The sequence below is a fragment of the Antrostomus carolinensis genome, unplaced genomic scaffold (assembly GCF_000700745.2).
Source record: "Antrostomus carolinensis isolate BGI_N321 unplaced genomic scaffold, ASM70074v2 scaffold30758, whole genome shotgun sequence".
Taxonomy (NCBI): domain Eukaryota; kingdom Metazoa; phylum Chordata; class Aves; order Caprimulgiformes; family Caprimulgidae; genus Antrostomus; species Antrostomus carolinensis.
This window is the reverse complement of record NW_010332847.1, coordinates 767-20,931: the sequence shown is the minus strand read 5'-3', so window position 1 is coordinate 20,931 and position 20,165 is coordinate 767. Positions and strand designations below refer to the sequence as shown.

The window sequence follows — 20,165 nt, the reverse complement described above, 5'->3', positions numbered from 1 at the left end:
CCTTACAACAAACAAATTGGTCTGCAGTGAGACAGCTCATACAGGACTTCGTGTCTTGCTTTATTGCAACATGCTATCCACAGTGCTGACTCAGCGCTGTGATTAGGACCAAACTCCATTATTTTCAGAGGGAGTGGTTAAAATATTTAATAGGATCAATAGTCATCCGTGCTGTGCTCTCCCACCTGCAAAGTGCACTGCAGGCATAAATACCAACATCTAATTACTTATTAGTTGATCCTCCTCCAGGTTTAAGTTTTAGTCTCCAATTCATTTGCCTGTGTACACAACCCACAAACAAAAGTAGATCTAGGGCTGTTAAATATTCAGCCCCAAACACCTATACTCCCTTTATCAAGGCATTAAAATTTGGCTTTGGTAAGTTCTATGAGTCCTGAGGCATCTCTTCCTCTGGTCTTACAGAAGCCAGCTGTCTTAGAGATGCAACTGCTGAAAAGCTGCATCCTCAGAACTGAGTCTGAAAATGGAGTCCAGAGGAATCTAAGCCCAAGACATCTAACCGCATTTCAGTGCCCTACTCATCCAGCTGTGTCTTCCTGGACCACTTGACAAGCATGTTTGTCTTCATTGGAGCCTGAAAGGAAGTACGCTGTTCTGGTCCAGATTTCCCCAGACAACCTAGAGACTCAAACACGCCTGATTTGTTACTATTTTTTGGTTTCACAGTCTAGTGAAAGCACAAACTGCAGTATCCAAAATTATTATTCAACTGAATAAAGCGAAGCACTGATAAAACCATAAACTTCCTATCTGATATAAACATGTCCAGCCTTTGGGTTCATATTTAACTCTTGTCACATCCTCATCATTCAAGCCTTATTACTTATTTTGCAGCTGCCAAATTAATGATTTAACAGTGAGCTCATTTGGAAATGATTCCTTCTCTTGGGGATAACTGAGAAGATTGTAACCAACTACAACTACTGGATGGCAATTTCCCCAAAGCTGCTCATTGGGAACACTGCAGAAGACAGAGAACTCTTGGTCTTCCCTGTTGACACTTACTCTACACAGGTATTTTCAATCTGATGTATTTTCCAGCATCACAATGACAACAGAGTAAGGCAGTATGCAAGGGCTCTGCTTCTACACGTGCCACAAGGAAAACATCCACCACTACCCTCATGAATTCCTGCTTGATGTTTCCCAGTAATGTCTATGTATTTTCCAGAATTTTGCAGAGAAGAAGCATCTTTTTTCTATGACACCAAAAGAAAATTAGGTACTTTGAAGTAAAATTCTTGAAAATACCTCAGGTGTCTAGAAACACAGATAAAGGTTTAGAGGTGTTTTTTCTTGGGCATTAGTTACCTAGGGATTTCTAGAAATCTTATTTTGAATCCATGTCCTTAGATATTTCAAAGAGGAAAAAAAACAATCCAAAAACCTTTTTAACATCCAGTTTATCACAACTACCATTAAAAATTATACTTCAAATGCATTATCTTTAAAGCAGCTGATGTTCAGTTTTGAGGTTTTGGGTTTTTTTAATAACAAAGAAGGTCATTTTGCTCCAGCATCGAGACTACCTCAAAAGAAAAATGAATGACATAAAAATTGGAATAAAAATGCACTAGCCCCTTTGTACACACTTCTGTTTGTTGTTTACAAATCTGTGTGGCCCATCGTAATTTCTCTACATGCAGCTTAATGACTCCTTTAATCACATGCACTTGTTCATCACAGTAGGAGGAGATCAAATCCACAGCCAGAAAAACATAATAGACCACAACACAGACAAAGATTTTAAGAGCTCAATATTACTTTAAACTTTTTCCTACTGCAAAGCTTTGTTTCATCTTTCTTATAAAAATAAAACCATACTAAAGAAAATAAAGAGGACACAGAAATACAAACATTCCTGGCACCCAAACCCAGATGTACCCAGTATTAATGCTTATGTGTTTCTAGCATGTAAAAGCTTTGCAGGCAGGTTGTGTATTTGTACATGACCCAAACGGCATGAGCACGACATGACACTGTTTTGCGACTGAATTTACTCAATTTAGAAAACGCTGCTGCCTGCTAAACGCACTGGTGCACCTGACATTGGGTCTAGACAATGCCTACATTAGAAAGTAATTATTTAATAAAAACATTTGGTGTTCCAGCCCCTCTATCTGCAATTTAGTCTGGTCTTTTAGACCACATGTTCTCACTACACATGACTGGTTTTCATCTTTCTGAAATACTAATCCTCATACCCTCATCAAGGTTTGCAACACACCTGATGCACCCTAGAAGCAGGGCATCCAATTTACTTTTCTACAAATGGCTATAGATTAGAATCCACCCAAATTGCTCTGCAAATCCATCTCTATTGTGCATCATAGAAGGGAGTGATCAGGGTGTTTCCTTCCAAACTACACTACTGCTGTGAGCTAGAGCATTAATGTGGACGTGACCCTAGCCCAGTTTGAAACTTCTGTTTTCTATTTAGCTATTGTTCAATGTGATGAATAGCATCTACTGACATTCAAGTAGGGCTGCAGTATGATCAGCAGACCCCAAAGGTGCCCTCAGAACTATGCTACCCAGCACAGACTGCATTTTATCCCAAGTCTCATGAAACAGGTCATAAAAATCCAAATACACATCATCAGTATTCAGGTCCCCCTCTTACTGTTCACAATCCAGTGATCCAGCTTTCTGGGCAAGCTGTTTAGAAAAACACTGGTATGTTACTTTGACTTGTATTGCTTTGTGCTTGCTTGCATCCAGTGTGTGATTTATTAGATAAGTGCACACAAAAGAATAGCCAACACCAAATCAAAGAGTCTATATCAATAGGTCCAAGCTAATCTCTTCCACTGTATGGCACACCCTGGATGTGGGCAGAGAGGAAAAACAAAGCATCTGTGGAGTCTGTTTATTTACTCAGGACACGAGCAATGGGAACACGATTGTTGAGGTCCTATCTTATGCTGCTAAAGTTTACGCCTTATGGTTCCATGAGGCAAGTGAGCTGAAGGGTACAGTGTAAACTTTGCCTCTTCTGAGCAGAACATGGGAAAAAACCCACAATTCTCATCCCTCTGCTAGAGGAAGCAACCTTCTCTTTGTTTACCTCAACCTCCTTCATAAATAAACTAAAGGTAATTATACACTTAACCACCTCCTCTGGATGTTGTGAAAATTAGTTAATGTTTAAGAAGCTTGACACAGATGAAAAGTACTTAAGTAAGTGTTAACTATTATCAGATAGCATTATGTCACCCTCACTTAAATTGTTTTCCTCTTCTTATTTAAGTGCCTTCGATCTAGTGTTATTTGACTCCCCATGACTGAACTTTCTTCTGTGTGACTTAAAAAAAAAGTTAATTGAACTGCAAGTTCTGGTATTATTTAAAGATTATCTGCTGTGCCACATATTTAGATAGCAAGTATAGTTGGGTAATTTCATCCCGGAACCAGTAATTTTTTTCAACTAAAAATTAGCTTAGTAGGTACTAATCAGCTTGCAAGGCAAATATAATAGGAGAAAATCAATTTAAACTCTCTGTTTGAAGCTTGTGCCAGGTCATTATACAGAAAGACTAATCTGCTAAATAATTAAGGTTCTGTATTTGTGGAGTGAGACGAAAGAAACATTACAAGTGAATAATAATTCTGTGCTGCCGTTTGCCTCTTTAATCTATAATTAGACTAGGTAGTTCAAATATAGATGTTAGTCTGACTAAGGTTTAATACAGGGCCAGTGGAATGGGCCTTCTGAAAACGCACGTGATCTGTGCCAAGGAAACTAGAAACAGTCATCCCCTTTGGACGTGATCTCTGCTTGAAAGTCAGCCTCGTCTCTGCTGACTGAGCACAGGGAACGGATATTAGAAGCAAGTAGCTTCTGTAACAAAGCACACGCATCCTTATTAAAAATAAATTACTGCAGTAACAGCTCCAAGCATTGCAGTACCTACTGAAAACTGGAGTATTTGCTGTAAAACACTGTTCCTGTTTCATGGCCTATGTAAGGATGTGCTGCTCGTCATTTCAGTGTCTGCATTTCCCAGTTTTGAAAGACATAAATAGAAGACCCTATTTTGGACCAAAACACTCCTCTTCCTACAGAGACACTGTTTACAAGTTAGATACACAGTAAATATGCTGACAGAATTCAATGCCCATGAAAACCGGGACAATTATGTGTGTTAGCAAACAAACTGCAGTTTTCTAAGGCAGAGACAGAAGATACAGTGGGTTCACTTACTTTTCTTGGAGAAGAGTTTCTTTCTCCTTCCGATATGGCTCAGCTTGTACTCGTTCTCTTCACAATTGCAGTCTTCACTATTCCTGTTGTAATACTTGGGCAAAATATTGGAGGTGCCTTTGCTGTTCCCTGCAGCTGACAAGTTTGCCATTCCCTTGCACTTGTGTAGCTTGAGCTTTCCACTGGCATCTTCCACACACTGCCATTTCTGGAAGAAAAATTTGGTCATTAAAACTCTGTCCCAACTGTGCTTTGTCTAATGGTCAGCTCCAGTGATCTATCAGAAGCACGACTGTAGTAAGCTAGGGCTCATCTATCACCCACTACCAAAACATATTTTTTTTTTTTGTAACCTCCCATTTTCAGACAAAAAAAGGAATTCTTTGGAATACTCTTGCATTTGTTTCTTGGAGGCAGAACAATGGAAAGTTATCAAAATCAATACTACAGCTAAAAACATGGAGGTGACAAGTGACAACTTCCAGAACCATAACTATGGCATAAACCAAGGACAATCCAGTCTTATTCGCAGATTTGAAAAGAATTCTTGCCTACCAGCAAGTGTGTTTGTCAGGCTGGCAGGAATCTATGGTGAGATGGTTTCATCCAAGTTGTGGATTCCCTTCTTGTAAAGATCTAGTCTGAGCTGGTTATCTAGACCGTTTGACAGTCAAAAACCAGGAACAGTCACTTCCAGGGTATAATTCACTTCATCCTCAAGTGGCCGTATAAAAGAGATAAGAAAAAGGATTGCCCTGCAGAAGCACTTATTTCTCTTCACTGACTTTTAAAAGCGTGAGTATAACTGGATCAGCTATGTAAGTCTGTAGTTAAGACGAGTTTATCTCCATCTTGAGTGTTTCTAATAGCTTTTCCCATTCAACACCCCTGGGCTTGACTAGCAATGGTGAGCTGCACTGGATGCCTGGGAAGTGTGAATTCCCTCCCTCTTCCACTCAAACTAGAGAAAATCTCATCTCTCATCTCCAAATCCTTTTGTTACTGAAAACCTGAAGTAACTTGCTTACAGCTGCCTTTGTGCTGCTGTCAGAGCTGTGCCAAGGGCAAGGGAGTTTAGCCACCTTCAACCTGGCACAGAAGTTTTACCCACTTCCAGGATACATCACAAAACGATCTCACCTACTCCTTTATTTACCAACACATGACTAGCTACAGAGTTCAGCTTTGAGATACATTAAAAACCCTCACAGTAGCAGTTGCTACTGCTTTAAATAGAAGCTCTCGGAAACACTTCAGCTTTCTGCTGAGTCTTGAGAGGCGTTCCTCTTTTTCCCCTATTACAAAATCCTACGTCTGTGCCTCCAGGACTCACTGGAATATTGAGAATTTTCCAAATACAAGAACAGAAGGAGAAACAGCAACAGTTCCCAAGTGAGATGATATTTTACAGCAGCCTGCAGCTCTACGAGAGAGATTCAGTCACTTCAGTTCCCACAGAAAGGTGTGCCCAGGCTAGGACAATAAAGCCTACACTTGCCACTGAAATTCCCTCCGTTGTTTGCATGACAGCAAACTAAGAAAACAGTATTGCTGTGCTTTTTATTATAAAGAATTTAACAGGAGTTGGAAGCGAACTGGCCAGTTACAGTGGATTTATCTATGTCCACAGGAGTTCCTCTCATTTAAAACTATCAGATTTTTACGGTGTGTCCACTTATTTCCTCAGAGAATTGGATGCCAAGTCTCCTGAGCTATGGTTACTTCTTCGGCGCAGATACTGTGTCCAAGCTCCTGTACAATCAAAGCCTCGCACTGACGTGGATGAACCTGGCTTAACTTTTAGCACAAAGAATCATAGCAAATCAGCGAGAGATACTGACAATAAGACATCTGAATCAGACATCTTTGTGTCACTGTCTTCATCTGTAAAGCAGGACACATTTACCTATATGGGGTATAGAACAAAAACAACCTTTGAAGAACAAACTGCTGAGTCTTAATTTTATTAGTATTTCTCATAAATGCCTAGCACTGATTGATGCACAGACTGAGGTTTGAAGTAAAAGTTATTTTATTAGAATAAGCAATGGTTTCTTTCACATGAGAAAAAGATATAAAAATGTTTGTTGCTGTTTCCCATTTCAATTAATCTGAACCTTATTTTTGAAAACACATGAACAAGCTGCATTTTCTGCTCAGTAGAGCACTATGCTGTAGGTATCTGATACATGCAAAATTAAGATGCAACAGAAGGCAAGTTAAATGCCATGATGAGAACTACTGTAAATAAGTCCTCTGATGTGTGGCCCAAAAATATTTTTTTACTCTATTTCTTTCATCTCCTGTCAAGAAAGTGATGCTCATTTTCCCCTCCAGGTGAACTGGAAAAAATCCTCTATTTTTTGTTGCAGTTTAAATCTTTCCAAGGCAGCTGTATGCTGCAGTGAAAACTTCTTAAAGGCTTTGCTGCAAGGGCACATTGTATCCATTAACAGGCCCACTGCCGAAGGACTGCAGTGCAGAACTACAGAAATAACTTTAGAAGCAAATATTGAACACACTGGGGAGGAAGGAAAAAAAACCCAAAACAAAACAGAAAAAGAAAAGTCTCTTACTTTTTTCCCCAAAACAGATATGGGCATGTATGTGAATGTGTCTGGGATTCAGCAACTTACCCTTAGTCTGCTTGTGTACAAACACAAATTCATTCTCTAGGTCAATATCACAGCTGTATCAATTGCAGTCATTTCCACAGGATGCTTTCAAACGTAGGGAAAAAGGGCAGTAATTGCCAGGGAATTGTGAAAACCTCTGCTTGACAGTCAAGAAGTTTAAACATTGTGAATTTTGGCATTTTGAATTAGTTTCTAGTGCACAGCATACCATCATGCAGAAACCTGTGTCAACCCTGGAAGCAACTAAAATATCTTCTAAGAGGTAATCACTTAAATAATTAACTCTATATGAAGAACTCCAGAGTGCCCCAGAGATACTTTGGCTCACAGGTACAAATGATAACCATCCGGCAGCAAAACATAATTACACGTGAATAGTGGATTAACTCAACCAGTCAAGAAAACAAAGAACCCTTAGTTCACCACTTGCCCCTAACTTTTCAGGTCTTTTCTTCATTAGACCAAAAGATGTGTTCATAATTCAAGTTCTATAGCTTGTAATATCTCACAAGAGTCAAGTCCTGGAAGGGAGGGCAGTTTAACACAAACTAAAAGTCTGTGGAAAACCCAGACTCCCACACAATCTTATCTCAGCTCATATCAAAACTCCAAAGGAAGAATCTGTCTTTCCTCTTGTAAAGCCATGCAGAACAGCTACTCAAGCCATCAAACAAATGGCTTTTGCAATATGTCCCAAAGTCCATCAGGCTCACGTTGTGCAAAACTTTCCAGACACCTCATTTAATCATTAAAGCTGTTCCAGCTGGAGATTTCCCACCATCTTCAGGCAAGGCCAAGTTAGCTGCTGTGCTTGTGCTTTCTGCCACCTACTGTGCTGGGCTTGTTCTAACACTTCTACTCCATCCTCTACCCTACCTCCCACTGCACAACACATGCTACTCAGTTATTTGTTTGCAAAGCAGAAGAGTCTGGGCTTTAGTTTAATGGAGAAATTAGTGCTACTGTTTGCACTGCAAAGGTGAAAAGAAGAGTTTGTAACATATATTCTCCCCTCCAGCCCAAACTACTTGCTGTATGTATCAACAAGAGTAAATCAGGACTTCAGTATCTTATGAAACATGAATCTTAACAGCAGCAGTTGTACACTGAACAGATGCCCTGTTTCCCTCCCATAACACCATTCACCTTGAACATGCAAATGACCCCTTTGCAGAAAAAGGCACATATTTTTCTGTGTGTCAAAACCCCACTATTTCCTTCATAGTTTCCATCACCATGAAGTGGTTTTTGCATTACTGTGCATCAATGTCTTCTTAACGCTACTGCAATCACAGATGTTAATTCAAAGTCATTACTTGAGGCCCCAATCAGAAATAAATAGCCATGACCTTCCCTGTAGGATTTTTTCCTACAATTCACTCATTTCCCTCAGTGCATCTCTCTCAATTGACATTGTTTTCTTTGGGGGAAATGGGCTGATCACACAAGCCTGGCTAAGAAAAGATTCCAGTTGAAACATACAGCTTTCAGAGCTGAGCCCTAAATCATCATGCTGTGTCTCATCAGCTCCTCTTTTTGTTAAGCGAAAGAGATTCCATTCCCTTTTACAGGGAAGTGAATAGTGAAACTATCTGATCAGTTAGCTGCCAGCAAGGCTCCCTCCCTAACAGTTTTAGGAATATAGGCTCTAGGAATCAAAGTTTCTGCAGGATAATAAAGTCCTCTGTCCCTGCCAACAACCTGACAAAAACATTTCAGCAATAACCATCTTCTTTAGTATGAGGATGATTTCTGAACCCCATTCTTGCTGCCACATTGGATGGTGAGCTAGAGACAAACTGCTTTAATGCCTAGAAATATTCTAACTTCCAGTCTAAATTAATTTATGGGTAGTCAGGCCACATTTTTTATCTTGTATGAAACAATACAGTTACAGTTTACTTAGTAGTAAACAGCTGAAGTTACAGTTTAGTTAGCTCTTATCTTTTGCTTTGGTTTCCTCCTTGTGTTATTTTTTATTTGGCTAATGAGGACAAAACAGCAAAATCCAGAGAGGGATGCAAACCCCTTCTCTACACGAGGTATTTCTACTGCTGTTGCTGGCAGCTCATCCTACTGCTCAGCTGTTACAGGTTTCAGGAAAGAGTCAACCTGAATTTCCCACTGTTTGTCTCATGCACATTACTACCTCTCTGTTCTTGTTGACAGAAAATAATTGGCTCGTGTCCTCTGTACAGCATCTCTTGATTCATGCAGACAGATTCCTCCCTCCTCAGCTATTTTTTTACTGACTATGCTCAGTTTCTTAACTCTTCCCAACAGGCATTATGTTCTTAATCTTTTAACATTTTTGTTGAGGTTTTTTTTCCCTTCTCTGTACCTTCTTCCAATTTTATCCATTGGCAAAGAATAAGTCTAATTTCCTCTATTTCATGTCATCAGTATATAAATAGCACTGCTTGGTCTTCATTCCAACTGGACATTATTTCATTACACTGGCTCACGATTTTTGGAGATTCAGACCTCTGGGCTCTCAGCTCAGTTTCAGTTGTCACACACTACATATCACTCAAACCTTAAAGTATAAGATGGATGAACAATTTATTGACAGACAATTTGGAGGGCTTTTAAATGCCCCAAACTGTAGCTGAAGTGAGGCAGATGGGACAATCAACCAGCACACCAATGAAACATCAGGTATTCAGCTAAATTTAAGATTACAATTATATAATTCATTTATTATTAATATAGTAATTGGATTGTGGTATCAAATGGTCCCAGCTGCTGTGTTAGGTACTGCAGAAGCTAAGGAGTGAGTGCAGCCTAAGCAGAAATTACATTAGTGGTGGAGGAATAAAACAGCAGCACCAAAAGGGGAATTGATTTCTCTGAGGTCCCACATCGAGCCTGTAACAGTTCTGAGGCTGAAGTCAGTCTCCTGACCTCCAGCTCATTGTCTTTTGAACTAAACAACACTGCTACTCATGTCAAGATATTTGAAAAATTTGGTGTTTTTATTAAATGTTGGTATTGATTTTGGCAAGCTACTTGCAACCTCCACTACTGCAATGACAAGAAGTTTAAAAATCTCAGTTAACAAGAGATGGAAATTTCTTGGTTTTGTGAAGTAACAGCAGCAAAAAACCCCATAAGTAAAATAGCCTCTAGAAATCATTACAAGCTATTTCTGGCTAAAGGAGGAGAACAGTTTTGTTAATTATAATTCCTGATAAGGAATACAATCCTTAAATAACAGCCCTTAATAAATCATGATGATTTTAATTATCATAGTTTGCTGTCTCCTCATGTTATCAGGTTGAGGGCTGATAAAATTTTTAATGTATGAAGTTATCAACAAGTCATTTCTTGTTGCAATCACAGATTAAGAACCAGATCCTGAAAGTTGCTGAGCATGTGCAACTCACACTAGAATTCAGGAACTCCAAAGATCTACCTAAAGAGCTATTAAAATTATCTGGATTCTAGCTTCACTTAACAGCAGAACCTAAATTCTTTAGTAACCTCAAGATATCTCTGCTGGGTACAAAAGAACTGGACAACCACAAAAGATACACAGATCAAAAACCTTCTTCCCAGTTTTTAAAGAAATTCCTTATAGAACCTGACTTAGTTTCCTAGGTCTGGCTAACCTAAGTTCAAGCTACAGTGCCTTCAGCAAAAGGAGAAAAAGTAAGTAATTTTTTTCTGCTGTTCCACCTTTGGCACTAGGCAATGGCTAACAATGATTATGGTGGCAGGAATATCATCCAGAGGTACCACTCAGGAACTGCTGTAGGAAAGCACACAGTGATCAGAATAGTTTTCATCACTGCTATGCCATGTCATGGCAGAGAACTGGGGGGACCAACTGAGTGACATACTTTTACTTATGGTATTTTCATGCCAGTTACAAAAAAAGACTATCCCTTCATGATCCTGGTACAGCACAAAGCAGTCAAAGGGAAGACTGTGTATTAAACCTTTCATTTGCAGGACATCTGAAGGAAACAAAATGCAAATTTTTGCATTTTGAATGTTCTCCTGGTGAAAAAAAAACCCCTGTCATATAAACTAATACTTCCTAGTGCTATTTAAAGTCAAATACTAATTGTATCAGATATGCACATAAACAGAGCTTTGAAAATAAACAGGATTTGAAAAGGCAATAATGTGAATTCAGATAACTATTTTTTTCTCCATAAGTTAGTAAAATTATTGTACTATGCCAGGTCCTGCTAAAGACAAATTTTATATATATATATAATTTTTTTTAACATGTACAGCATAGATTCCCTATAGCAATCAGCAGTGCTGCAGGTATTTCATGTTTAAAAAATGTACACAAAGTTGGCAAATTAGTTAGAGGGAGATTTTGTGCAGCTGTTGTTATGATACTGTGGAGTTGCTGGGAATACTCTACAGAGCAATGCTGATATCATAATTGGCTTCCACAAAAGCACATTAATGCAGGCCGCCAGATAAAAGTGGGTCAGCTTCCACTTACCAGCCAGTTTAGAATGAAAGGCTGAACTACACTGAAGAGAAAAAAATCTGTGTGGAAGCCATTAGGTACTAGGATAAATGTTTTTTATTTCATGTGGGAAGAAAGAGCTCATCTTTTTTAAATCCTCGAATATAAATGCTGAGCTGCTCTTTCATCTGAGCCTACAGTCACCCTTTGTTGGATGCAAATAACTAACACAGACCAAACCCTACTAACTGAAAAAGAAAACATGGCAACACACAGATTCCCATTGCGCTCAGAAGAATTTACATATATTAGTGTGGCCAAAAAAGTCCCACATAATGGACTCTGAAACAAGGTTTTAAGCAGTGTGAATAGCCTCATCTCCATGATCCTGGTGCTCTCTTATCAAAACGATTATAGGTCAAGGAGGGTGACAGAGATTTGCAAAGGAAGAGCATTTTGTGGTGATAGAACTGTATTCACAAACTTGCATGCTCACAAAGCAGAATTTCAAATTCTCCATCTCACATTCAAAGCTTTCTTTACCTCTCCTTTACTCTAAGCTCTGTCCTTGTCTCTTCTCATTCACTCCCTTTCTGAGTCTTTGTGCTCCATTTGTGCTCCTTGTCTCCTGCTCACATTTCAGATTCCCTGGTACTGCTCAGCCTTCTCTGTGCATGGAACAGCAGGTCCCAAAAACTTGTTTGAGTCAAAAGAAAGACTCTCAATGACTTTAGCAAACTTTCACCTAATTCTTATACAGACTTCTCTTCATCTTGCATCAGGATGTGAAAACTCACCTTTTACACTGAACATTCCAGATACTGTTAAATGCACAATAATAAAGTGTCCTGCAGGATCAGGAGACATCTGCTAAATAACCACTGTATCTGTATACCATAAACTCCCCCAAGGCAGTGGTATGTTATTCATTTGGGCTCATTCTACTTACTATGCAGAGCTGTGAACAGCACCAGCAAACAGACAACATTTATCATTTTAGAAGTTAGTCTTGCTTTACTCTGAAAAGACTTTTGGGTGCACCCATATTTAGACACAATTTATCCTCAAAAACACACATTCATCTCCCATTGCTGTCTAGACAGACTACTAGGACATATTCTCTAGAGCAGGGGTTAGATGGATTGGGACTCCCTTGAGAGCCCTTCCCAGACTCTAATTGACTTGATTGTTAGGCAATTTTTCCTGATGTCCAACTTAAATTTCGTTTTTTGCTCAATTTCATCCTATCACTTCCAATTACGTCTGACTGAACAGCTCAAAACAATTCCTCTCCTCTCTGTCTCCTGACAATGAGGATGCAGCATATGCATCTCTTATTAGCACACCTTCACTTCAGAATTTATTGGCAATTCTGAGTACAGAGTTGACATTTTATGCCCACTTCTTACAGATGTCAAAGATATTTTATTATCCATGGAAGAAAACATAAGCCTGTGAATGTGTGTAGACAATACAGGGCCTTTCCTCTCTCTTCCATAACTGAGACAAGTGGTAATTAGAGTAAGAAAGCCTGAATGTAGCTAAGTTACCTTATGCAAAGAGACAGCTTCAGTGACAACACGGACTTGGAAAGTCTCTTTTCCCCTCTGTACTTACAATAATGTTCAAAATAATTGGGAAGACGAAGACAAAAGGAAGAAGTTGAAACATCTCTCAAAGGGAAAATACTGATGGAAAAAGAAAAGCTCAATTTCCCCAAACTACTTACCAGATTATGTTGTAGCAGAAACAATGACTTTTCACACAGTTTCTCAAAGAACACTGCAAATTCGAAAAACAATGGCTTGCTCCCACCCATCAATTTCAGCTCAAGACATCTGATGACAATAAACTACTGCAGTTCAATATCTTTAGGAAGAACAGGGCATTATAATCCCTCTGTATACTATATCTGACAAAGAAGCCACAGGAGGAAAAGAACATCTGGAAAATGCTTATACATATAAATTGGACCCAAACACCTAAGAAGCAATGGACTCATTTCACAGGTGCACCGAACCTGTGATCAGTAGAGCCAGAAGCAGGGAGTCTGGCCTCCGACAGCAGGAAACTAATTACTGCAGCCTAAGTCGTCCATTACTGACTATATCCTTGGTAGGACATTCAGATCATGTCTGCCAGTTATACTCCACAGACTGACACTCCAACAGCCCTCTGAGCTGCCAGGATATGAGGTAATGCCAGTCTAATAACACACATTACCATGTGGACACATCTACTTTCACCCCTTTGTCCGCACCTCCACAGACTGAATGTGTTACAGTCCTTGGAAGGGGCTACTCTGACCAGTACCTGCCTGAGAAAGCAATGGCACACAGTCATACAGAGGATAAGAACTCCCCCAAGAGTGGAGCTGCTGGTGACAGCTTTGCTATGCCTTTGCACTGCTCTGGTAAATTTGCAAACCTTCTGTGCTGAGACCACGTACTGATACTACTCTAAATTTTGTTTACTGAATTTCTTCTACATAACTTGGATCGAAAGTGAACGTATTTTCGTATCTGCACAGACCAGTTATGTAACAACAAGAGAAATGACACACAATCGATGAGCATTGTGCCCATATACACACAGGCCACCTGCAGTCATACTCACACGTGCGTTTTCATAGTGTATTTTTGTTAACAAAAGGGATATATTGAGTTCACAGAATGTTAGCTTCCCATTATTATATGTAATTCCAAACAATAACGACAAAATGAGTTAAATTAAGAATTTAAAGCAAGGCAGCTACATGTATTTGGAGGCAGCTAATCTGTTAGGTTCATTGTCGCTTCTCATCGCTAACGAATCCCAAACCACATTCTGTTTGGGGAACAAAATGTTAAAACAGCCTAGGCAGTTCTCTTAACAGTAGTCAGAAATCAATACAGAAACACTTGAATCAGCAATTTCCTGACTGACAGTCCATCTCATAAATGCTGTAATACAGTTTTGAGCAAAGGCCACAGAATGAGCCATTTAATTTATAAGCTGCCATTGATAACAAAGTGAAGGACATTGTCACAGTTAAGGTGTTAAGCTTAGCCCAACTACAACTGCTTGCTTTCAGTCAGGGGTACGATGCCTTACCTGGCCAAGCTGTTCACAAGCTGTTTGATACTCAGCTCGCTGACAGAGGTCTTTCACACGCTGGTATTTGGGTAGAAAGTTTTCTTCTTGGGCATCTACCTTCTCATTCTCTCTCTTATGCAGTAGTTTACTAGGGAAAAAAAAACAACCAAAACCAAACCACGTTTATTTTTGCATTAATATTAATTCCAAGATATACATACAGTTTGCTGAAAAGGCTCACGCAAGCAGGTTATCAGACAAGTCCATAGCATCACTGGTGGCCAAAATTAATAGTCCAGTAGAAACTAGCACTTATTACAATCTTCGATAGCATGCAGTTATTTATCATGCTCTCAGGGAGCGTACAAAAACATACAAATCCAAGCAGTGTGTTTCATGTCCGACTGGCAGGCAGTAACAACAGTCGATATAAAGAGACCGTATCCCCCTCACTCTGCAGGGCTGCACTTTGCAAACCCTTCATGCCTCTTGTTACCTATTAAGGCAGAGGCATAGAGGGAATGGCCAGCAGATGAACACATAGAGAGGAAGGGTTATTCATATTCCCATGATACAAGTGGGAAGGTCGAGGGGCAGCAGCTGAAAGAAAAACAGGATGCCTTTCCATCTCTCAATCCAAGTAAAACTCCCCTTCCCCCTCCTCAATAGCACATTCATGCAGGCTGTAGGCAAAGGCCATACATTCCCTCCCATCACACAATCACTGCCATTAGGCATACTGCAGCCGTGTCCCTGCTGGCACAGCTAAATGGCTCTAGGTCTGTGGTAGAGAGCTGCTTTGGCTTTAGCTATTCAGTATACTTCTATTTAAAAAGACTGGGCTTTGTGATTAACACTTTCCTTACCCTCTTTCCACTAGGAATGAGTCTCTCCATACCTTCATCTTTTTCTTTAAATGGAACCTAGGAGTAAACAAGGAAAGGAAGAAGCAATTCCCACAAAACCAGTAATCAAATCAAATCCCACTCAATTCAGATGAGAAACACTACATATGACTGCACAAGGGGACATCCAGCTTTATGAAGCAGGCACACATGCCTCTCCAGTGCAAATCACGAACAAACATAGGATAGATCTGTTCTCACAGGGACAAAATCCACAACAGATTCACACAGTACAACTATTTCAACATAAGCATGTTTAAGGCACAGGGGATTAAATGAATTGTCCTTGATCACAAAGGATTGCAAATTAAATCAGGATTTCCTGACTCCAGTTTGGGTTCTTAGCCTGCAAACTACCCGCAAAGTATCAGATCCTAAAGCAGCTGCTCCTTTTCCCCTCTTCCCTCCACCCAAGTACTTGTAAAACAAATCTTCTTCTTTTTTGCTGCTGATTTTCTCTAGCAAGCATCCAGTCAAATTCTCTTCCTCAGTCTTTTTCCAATGAAAGTATTGATGGAAGGTCTGAAATAATAACTGCAATTCTGAGTGCTAGTCTGTCTTTATATTATAGTCTGATACACAATCAACCCTTTCAACTCAATTATTCTACAATTTTTTCAATATGAAATGATTTGCTACAAATGATGCCACAGAGACACTTAAAATCTATAACTCATATAGCTAAAGACCTTCACGTATAGCCCTCTCACTGCTACACAGATTACATTTAGTATATCCGCATGCCATACATGCCATATATCTAGTATATGAACCTCACAAAATGAAAATGAGTAACTGAAGTCAGTAACATATTGCCAAATAGGTCTTTAGATTTTCCAGTGAATTATGTAGTCATATAGATGGTAATTTTATTATATTTTCCTTTAAATTTGCTGTGTGTTGCTGAATCCTTGCTCAGTTTCCTGTACAAACACATGCATGTTTACACATACATTTACATTTCTTACCTATTCACTGGTCTCTCAGAATCCAGAAGCTTGAGAATGGATTTACCATCCATATCAGATGGAATATCCAATCCAGCAATATCTAGAATTGTAGGTGCAAGATCAATATTCAACACAATGTGAGGATTCCTGAAAAAATATATATGAGAGCCTGGTTTAATGTCTGTGCAATGATAGCAAGCAACTCCAGCTCTTCTACAGAGACCTGGGAGCTGAAAAGGCTTATTTTGTGACACCTGCAAATAAGAAAAGAGAACACAATCCACTTCCTTTCCATGAAGGGAATTAAAACGTAGAATATAGGTAAGTTGCATAACAACAAGGGGGACTAATATGAAGATTTAAAACTTTAGCATAGAGCATTTTCAAGAAAGCAAAGTAGTTCATAAGGCAAAGTTAGTTCATTATTGCAAAAGAGGGTTCAAAAGTCTTTCAAAACATGAGAAGGTATTGAAAAAACTCCTTGGATGTCTTACAGAATCAAAGTGTCTGCCAAATATGCTGATGACTTTATTAAAAAGTAGATCTGGCAGGTAGCACATCTGTTTCAAAATATGCTGTAGAAGCAAGTACTTCAGCTAATATCACAGTAAGCATGTTCTGAATAGAATATGATGAAAAATATATTGCTAGACACTACAGGAAATGACTAAAAGTTGCTGCTAATGCAGAGTGGGAGACAGGAAAAGGAAAGAGATCAGGAAAGAGAAAGTAGAGAGGAAAAAGTTATGGAGAAAAAAAAAAGAAAAGAAAAGAGAGAGAAAACAAAAGCACAGATTTAATTGGAATAATGTCTTCCCAAGCTATCCATTCTGCAAACACTTAGAAACAGTCATGCCCTGTTACTGAGTAGAGTATGGCATATGCTGCTCCTTAGCCACCACAGTTAGCAGGACAATATTTGAACTCAAACTGACTTCAAATTTGGTTTTAAAACATTGGCATCAACTCCTGAGTAGCACAGACAGTTCCTATCCCCAGATCCCTTGAACTGCCACAGCACAATATGGGTGAGTTTGCAGATCAGAGCATCTGGTTGCACAGCGCAGCATACAGGAGCTAAATCAAAGCCCAAATTTCCCATCATGTGACTTGGTTTTACTATGGGTCTGGTTTTGCAAAGTGTCTTCAGTTTATGTTGAACCTTACAAACTTGTCTCAAATATGTCTACGACAGTATTGTGTAATTACTCACAATATTACATATATACCTACTGTTTATCAGCTGCGTACTATTTATTTTTCTACTTTTTAAAAAATTCAAGTAGGGCACTTGATTTCTTAAAAGTGGCAAAAAAAAAGAGAAAGTGAGCATACTGCTATACAGTCTTCTACAGTGTTGAACATAAAGAATCACTGTGCTATGATTTGCAGGCACAAAGGAAGGATGGGACCAGATGGGCTGCTATACATGTCAGTGCAGAATTCTAGCTTAAAATACAGGACAGAAGAAAGCTGCTAAATTCACACTAATTAATGAGACACCATTCAAAAATTACTACATTTTTGAGCGAGTGAGCAAACAGGCACTGACAAGAGCATGGATGATGAATTAAATTGATGTACCTAATTTGATTTTAATTACTAATAATTGTGGTGTAGCACATTTGGTAAAAGAAATGAGAGCTTAGTAATGACTTGCTACAGTGACTGCTACTAAATCTTCGTCAGCATCAAAAGGGAGTCATGACAATTACTCTGCAGGAAAAACACAAGGTTCATGCAAAACACAGATGATTGAAGTTCTACCATTTAAAGAAAAACAGGCTGAAAGGGAGGATAAATTTATTATCTGATATATTCCCCCCTCAAGGTATTTTATCCTGTTCTTCCTATTTGTTATACTGCGATGGGCCCTGTTCTGTTAGACTCTGTCAGGCTGACTCCTCTGATTCTAATAGAAACATTTTTTCATCTTCAGAAGCCACTGAAAAATAAAAATTCAGTGGGATGGTTTTGCAGATTTTATGTATGCCTGGGTGTAAAGATCCTTGAACGAGACATGAGGTGGCTGGTCTCTAGCATTGCATGTTGCAGAAAAATTATCTCAGTCCACTTGGGCCATATCAGCACTGCCTCTCCAGTAAGGCCAAAACCTGCAGTCAAGGGGAAAGAGAGCAGGTTCCTAGGAGGCTAATCCAGCTCACTTGAAATTTAGTGCTGCTGCAGACAAACCTTTTTCAATGCTGAGGTAATATGTTTAATTCCACCTGAGGAATCCTTCCCCTGCCCTTTAGAAAAGTAATATTGTTTATTTCACATGCATAACTGTTATAAACAAATTAGACACATAGTGCAATATCTACAGAATTTAAAATTTTTGTGTCTACTGATAATGTGAATCAGTGAATTTAACCAGCAAATGGAATGAAATTTTTTTTACAACTATTTGCTACCATATTGCACATTGGATCTGTTCCTCTGCAGTAAAGAAAAAAAATTGTGTATGGAAGACTTTGTGCGTGTTAATTATGCTAAAACATGCACACTGATATAAATAAAAGGCAGCAAATTATGGCACTCTGTCCAAAATCATTACTTAAGTGCAAATATTTGCTATTGAAATAATTACTTAGAAAGTGTATTTACATAATTTCTTAGCTGATCAAAGCTACCATTTTAATTAACAGGCATATTCTGCATGCTTGCGTGCATCCGACAAACATCCCTAACCAAGTAATCTCAAAGGATGAACCAAAAAGAATCTTTTGTGGATGATAATATATGAACTATTATGTACATTCTGATTATAAACTGAAACAAATGGTTCCACTTTAATGTTCAGCAATAATTATCTACCGTGTCAGTGAACATTACACAATATATTTTTTACCTTGAAAATGTCATAGTTGTGTATTATTTGCACCTCTCAAAAGGAGGCAAATAAGCATTTCCTAGATCAGACATATTTCAAAGTGGCTTTTTCAGCTACATCCACAAAACTGCAGTGGCTCAGGCTGCACACCTATGCAAGCAAAAAGGCAACAGCACCTGCTGCCTGAGTAGACATATTTTTCTGCCAAAGGTGAGCAGGAAGTCAGTCAGGAAGGACAGGACTTCATGCCTCCATTTGGATGCCAAGACAATATAACTAAGGATGTGAACAGAAAGGATTTTTCTGATCACTACATACACACACAATGGCCAAGAACTTACAAGGATCCAGCCTCCACATTTGGACCTCGGACATAGAAAGGAACTCTGATATCAAACTCATATGGCATGGACTTCCCTTTCACCAGCCCAAACTGCCCAATGTGATAACCATGGTCTGCTGTGTATATTATATACGTATTGTCCAGTTCACCTGTTTCAACCAATGTATTGTAAATCTGGAAAAAAGCAAAACAAAATATAAATTTAATTCCACTGAGTAGTACTATATGTAAAATATGGGATATAATTTTCTTCCTATGTGTAATATACAAATAAATAACAACAGTTCAGGATGGCACTGAGTTATCACAATGAACCATTCAGAATAATCCATAACTGCATAATAATTTTACTAACCGAATATTGTGGCTATGACAAGGCAAACTTCTGTTTTAAAGTAAACATATTAGCATGTCATATTTTCAAAAGTGTTTGGGTTCAGTATTTTGCATGAGAGCTGTCAAGATAGTACTAAATACATATAGTAACAGAGATAAAAGTTTCAAGGTGATAATAATTTTTGAAGTTTTCTCTCTACCTTTATCCTTTTCCTGCAGCAAACAATTTTAATAAAATGACAGCATTTTGAATCTCATACTTATTTAAGCAACACTCAATGACCTTGCCTTCAGACAAATGAGTCCCCATTATGCAGAGTATTTGCAAAATCTCTTCCAGATAAATATCACTCAGTCATACTCTCTCACTGGAGAGAGAACTAACAAGGAGAATTAAAAGGAGCCTTAACTCTGTTTGTGGCTGCTTCAG

At 38.8% G+C, this 20,165-nt stretch overlaps 1 protein-coding gene across 1 annotated transcript in view; it reads right to left on the bottom strand.

Annotated features, from left to right (window-relative positions):
- Positions 1-19,573, bottom strand: part of LOC104517641 (extracellular sulfatase Sulf-2) — a gene marked incomplete at its 5' end in the record, with an annotated part of 32,183 nt that extends 12,610 nt beyond the window's left edge. The window contains 5 exons of the mRNA XM_010173665.1: positions 4,226-4,433; positions 14,387-14,516; positions 15,235-15,291; positions 16,242-16,370; positions 19,398-19,573. Of these exons, the coding sequence (XP_010171967.1) occupies positions 4,226-4,433; positions 14,387-14,516; positions 15,235-15,291; positions 16,242-16,370; positions 19,398-19,573 (700 nt within the window). The remainder of the gene's footprint in view (positions 1-4,225; positions 4,434-14,386; positions 14,517-15,234; positions 15,292-16,241; positions 16,371-19,397) is intronic.
- Positions 19,574-20,165: the final 592 nt, after the last annotated feature.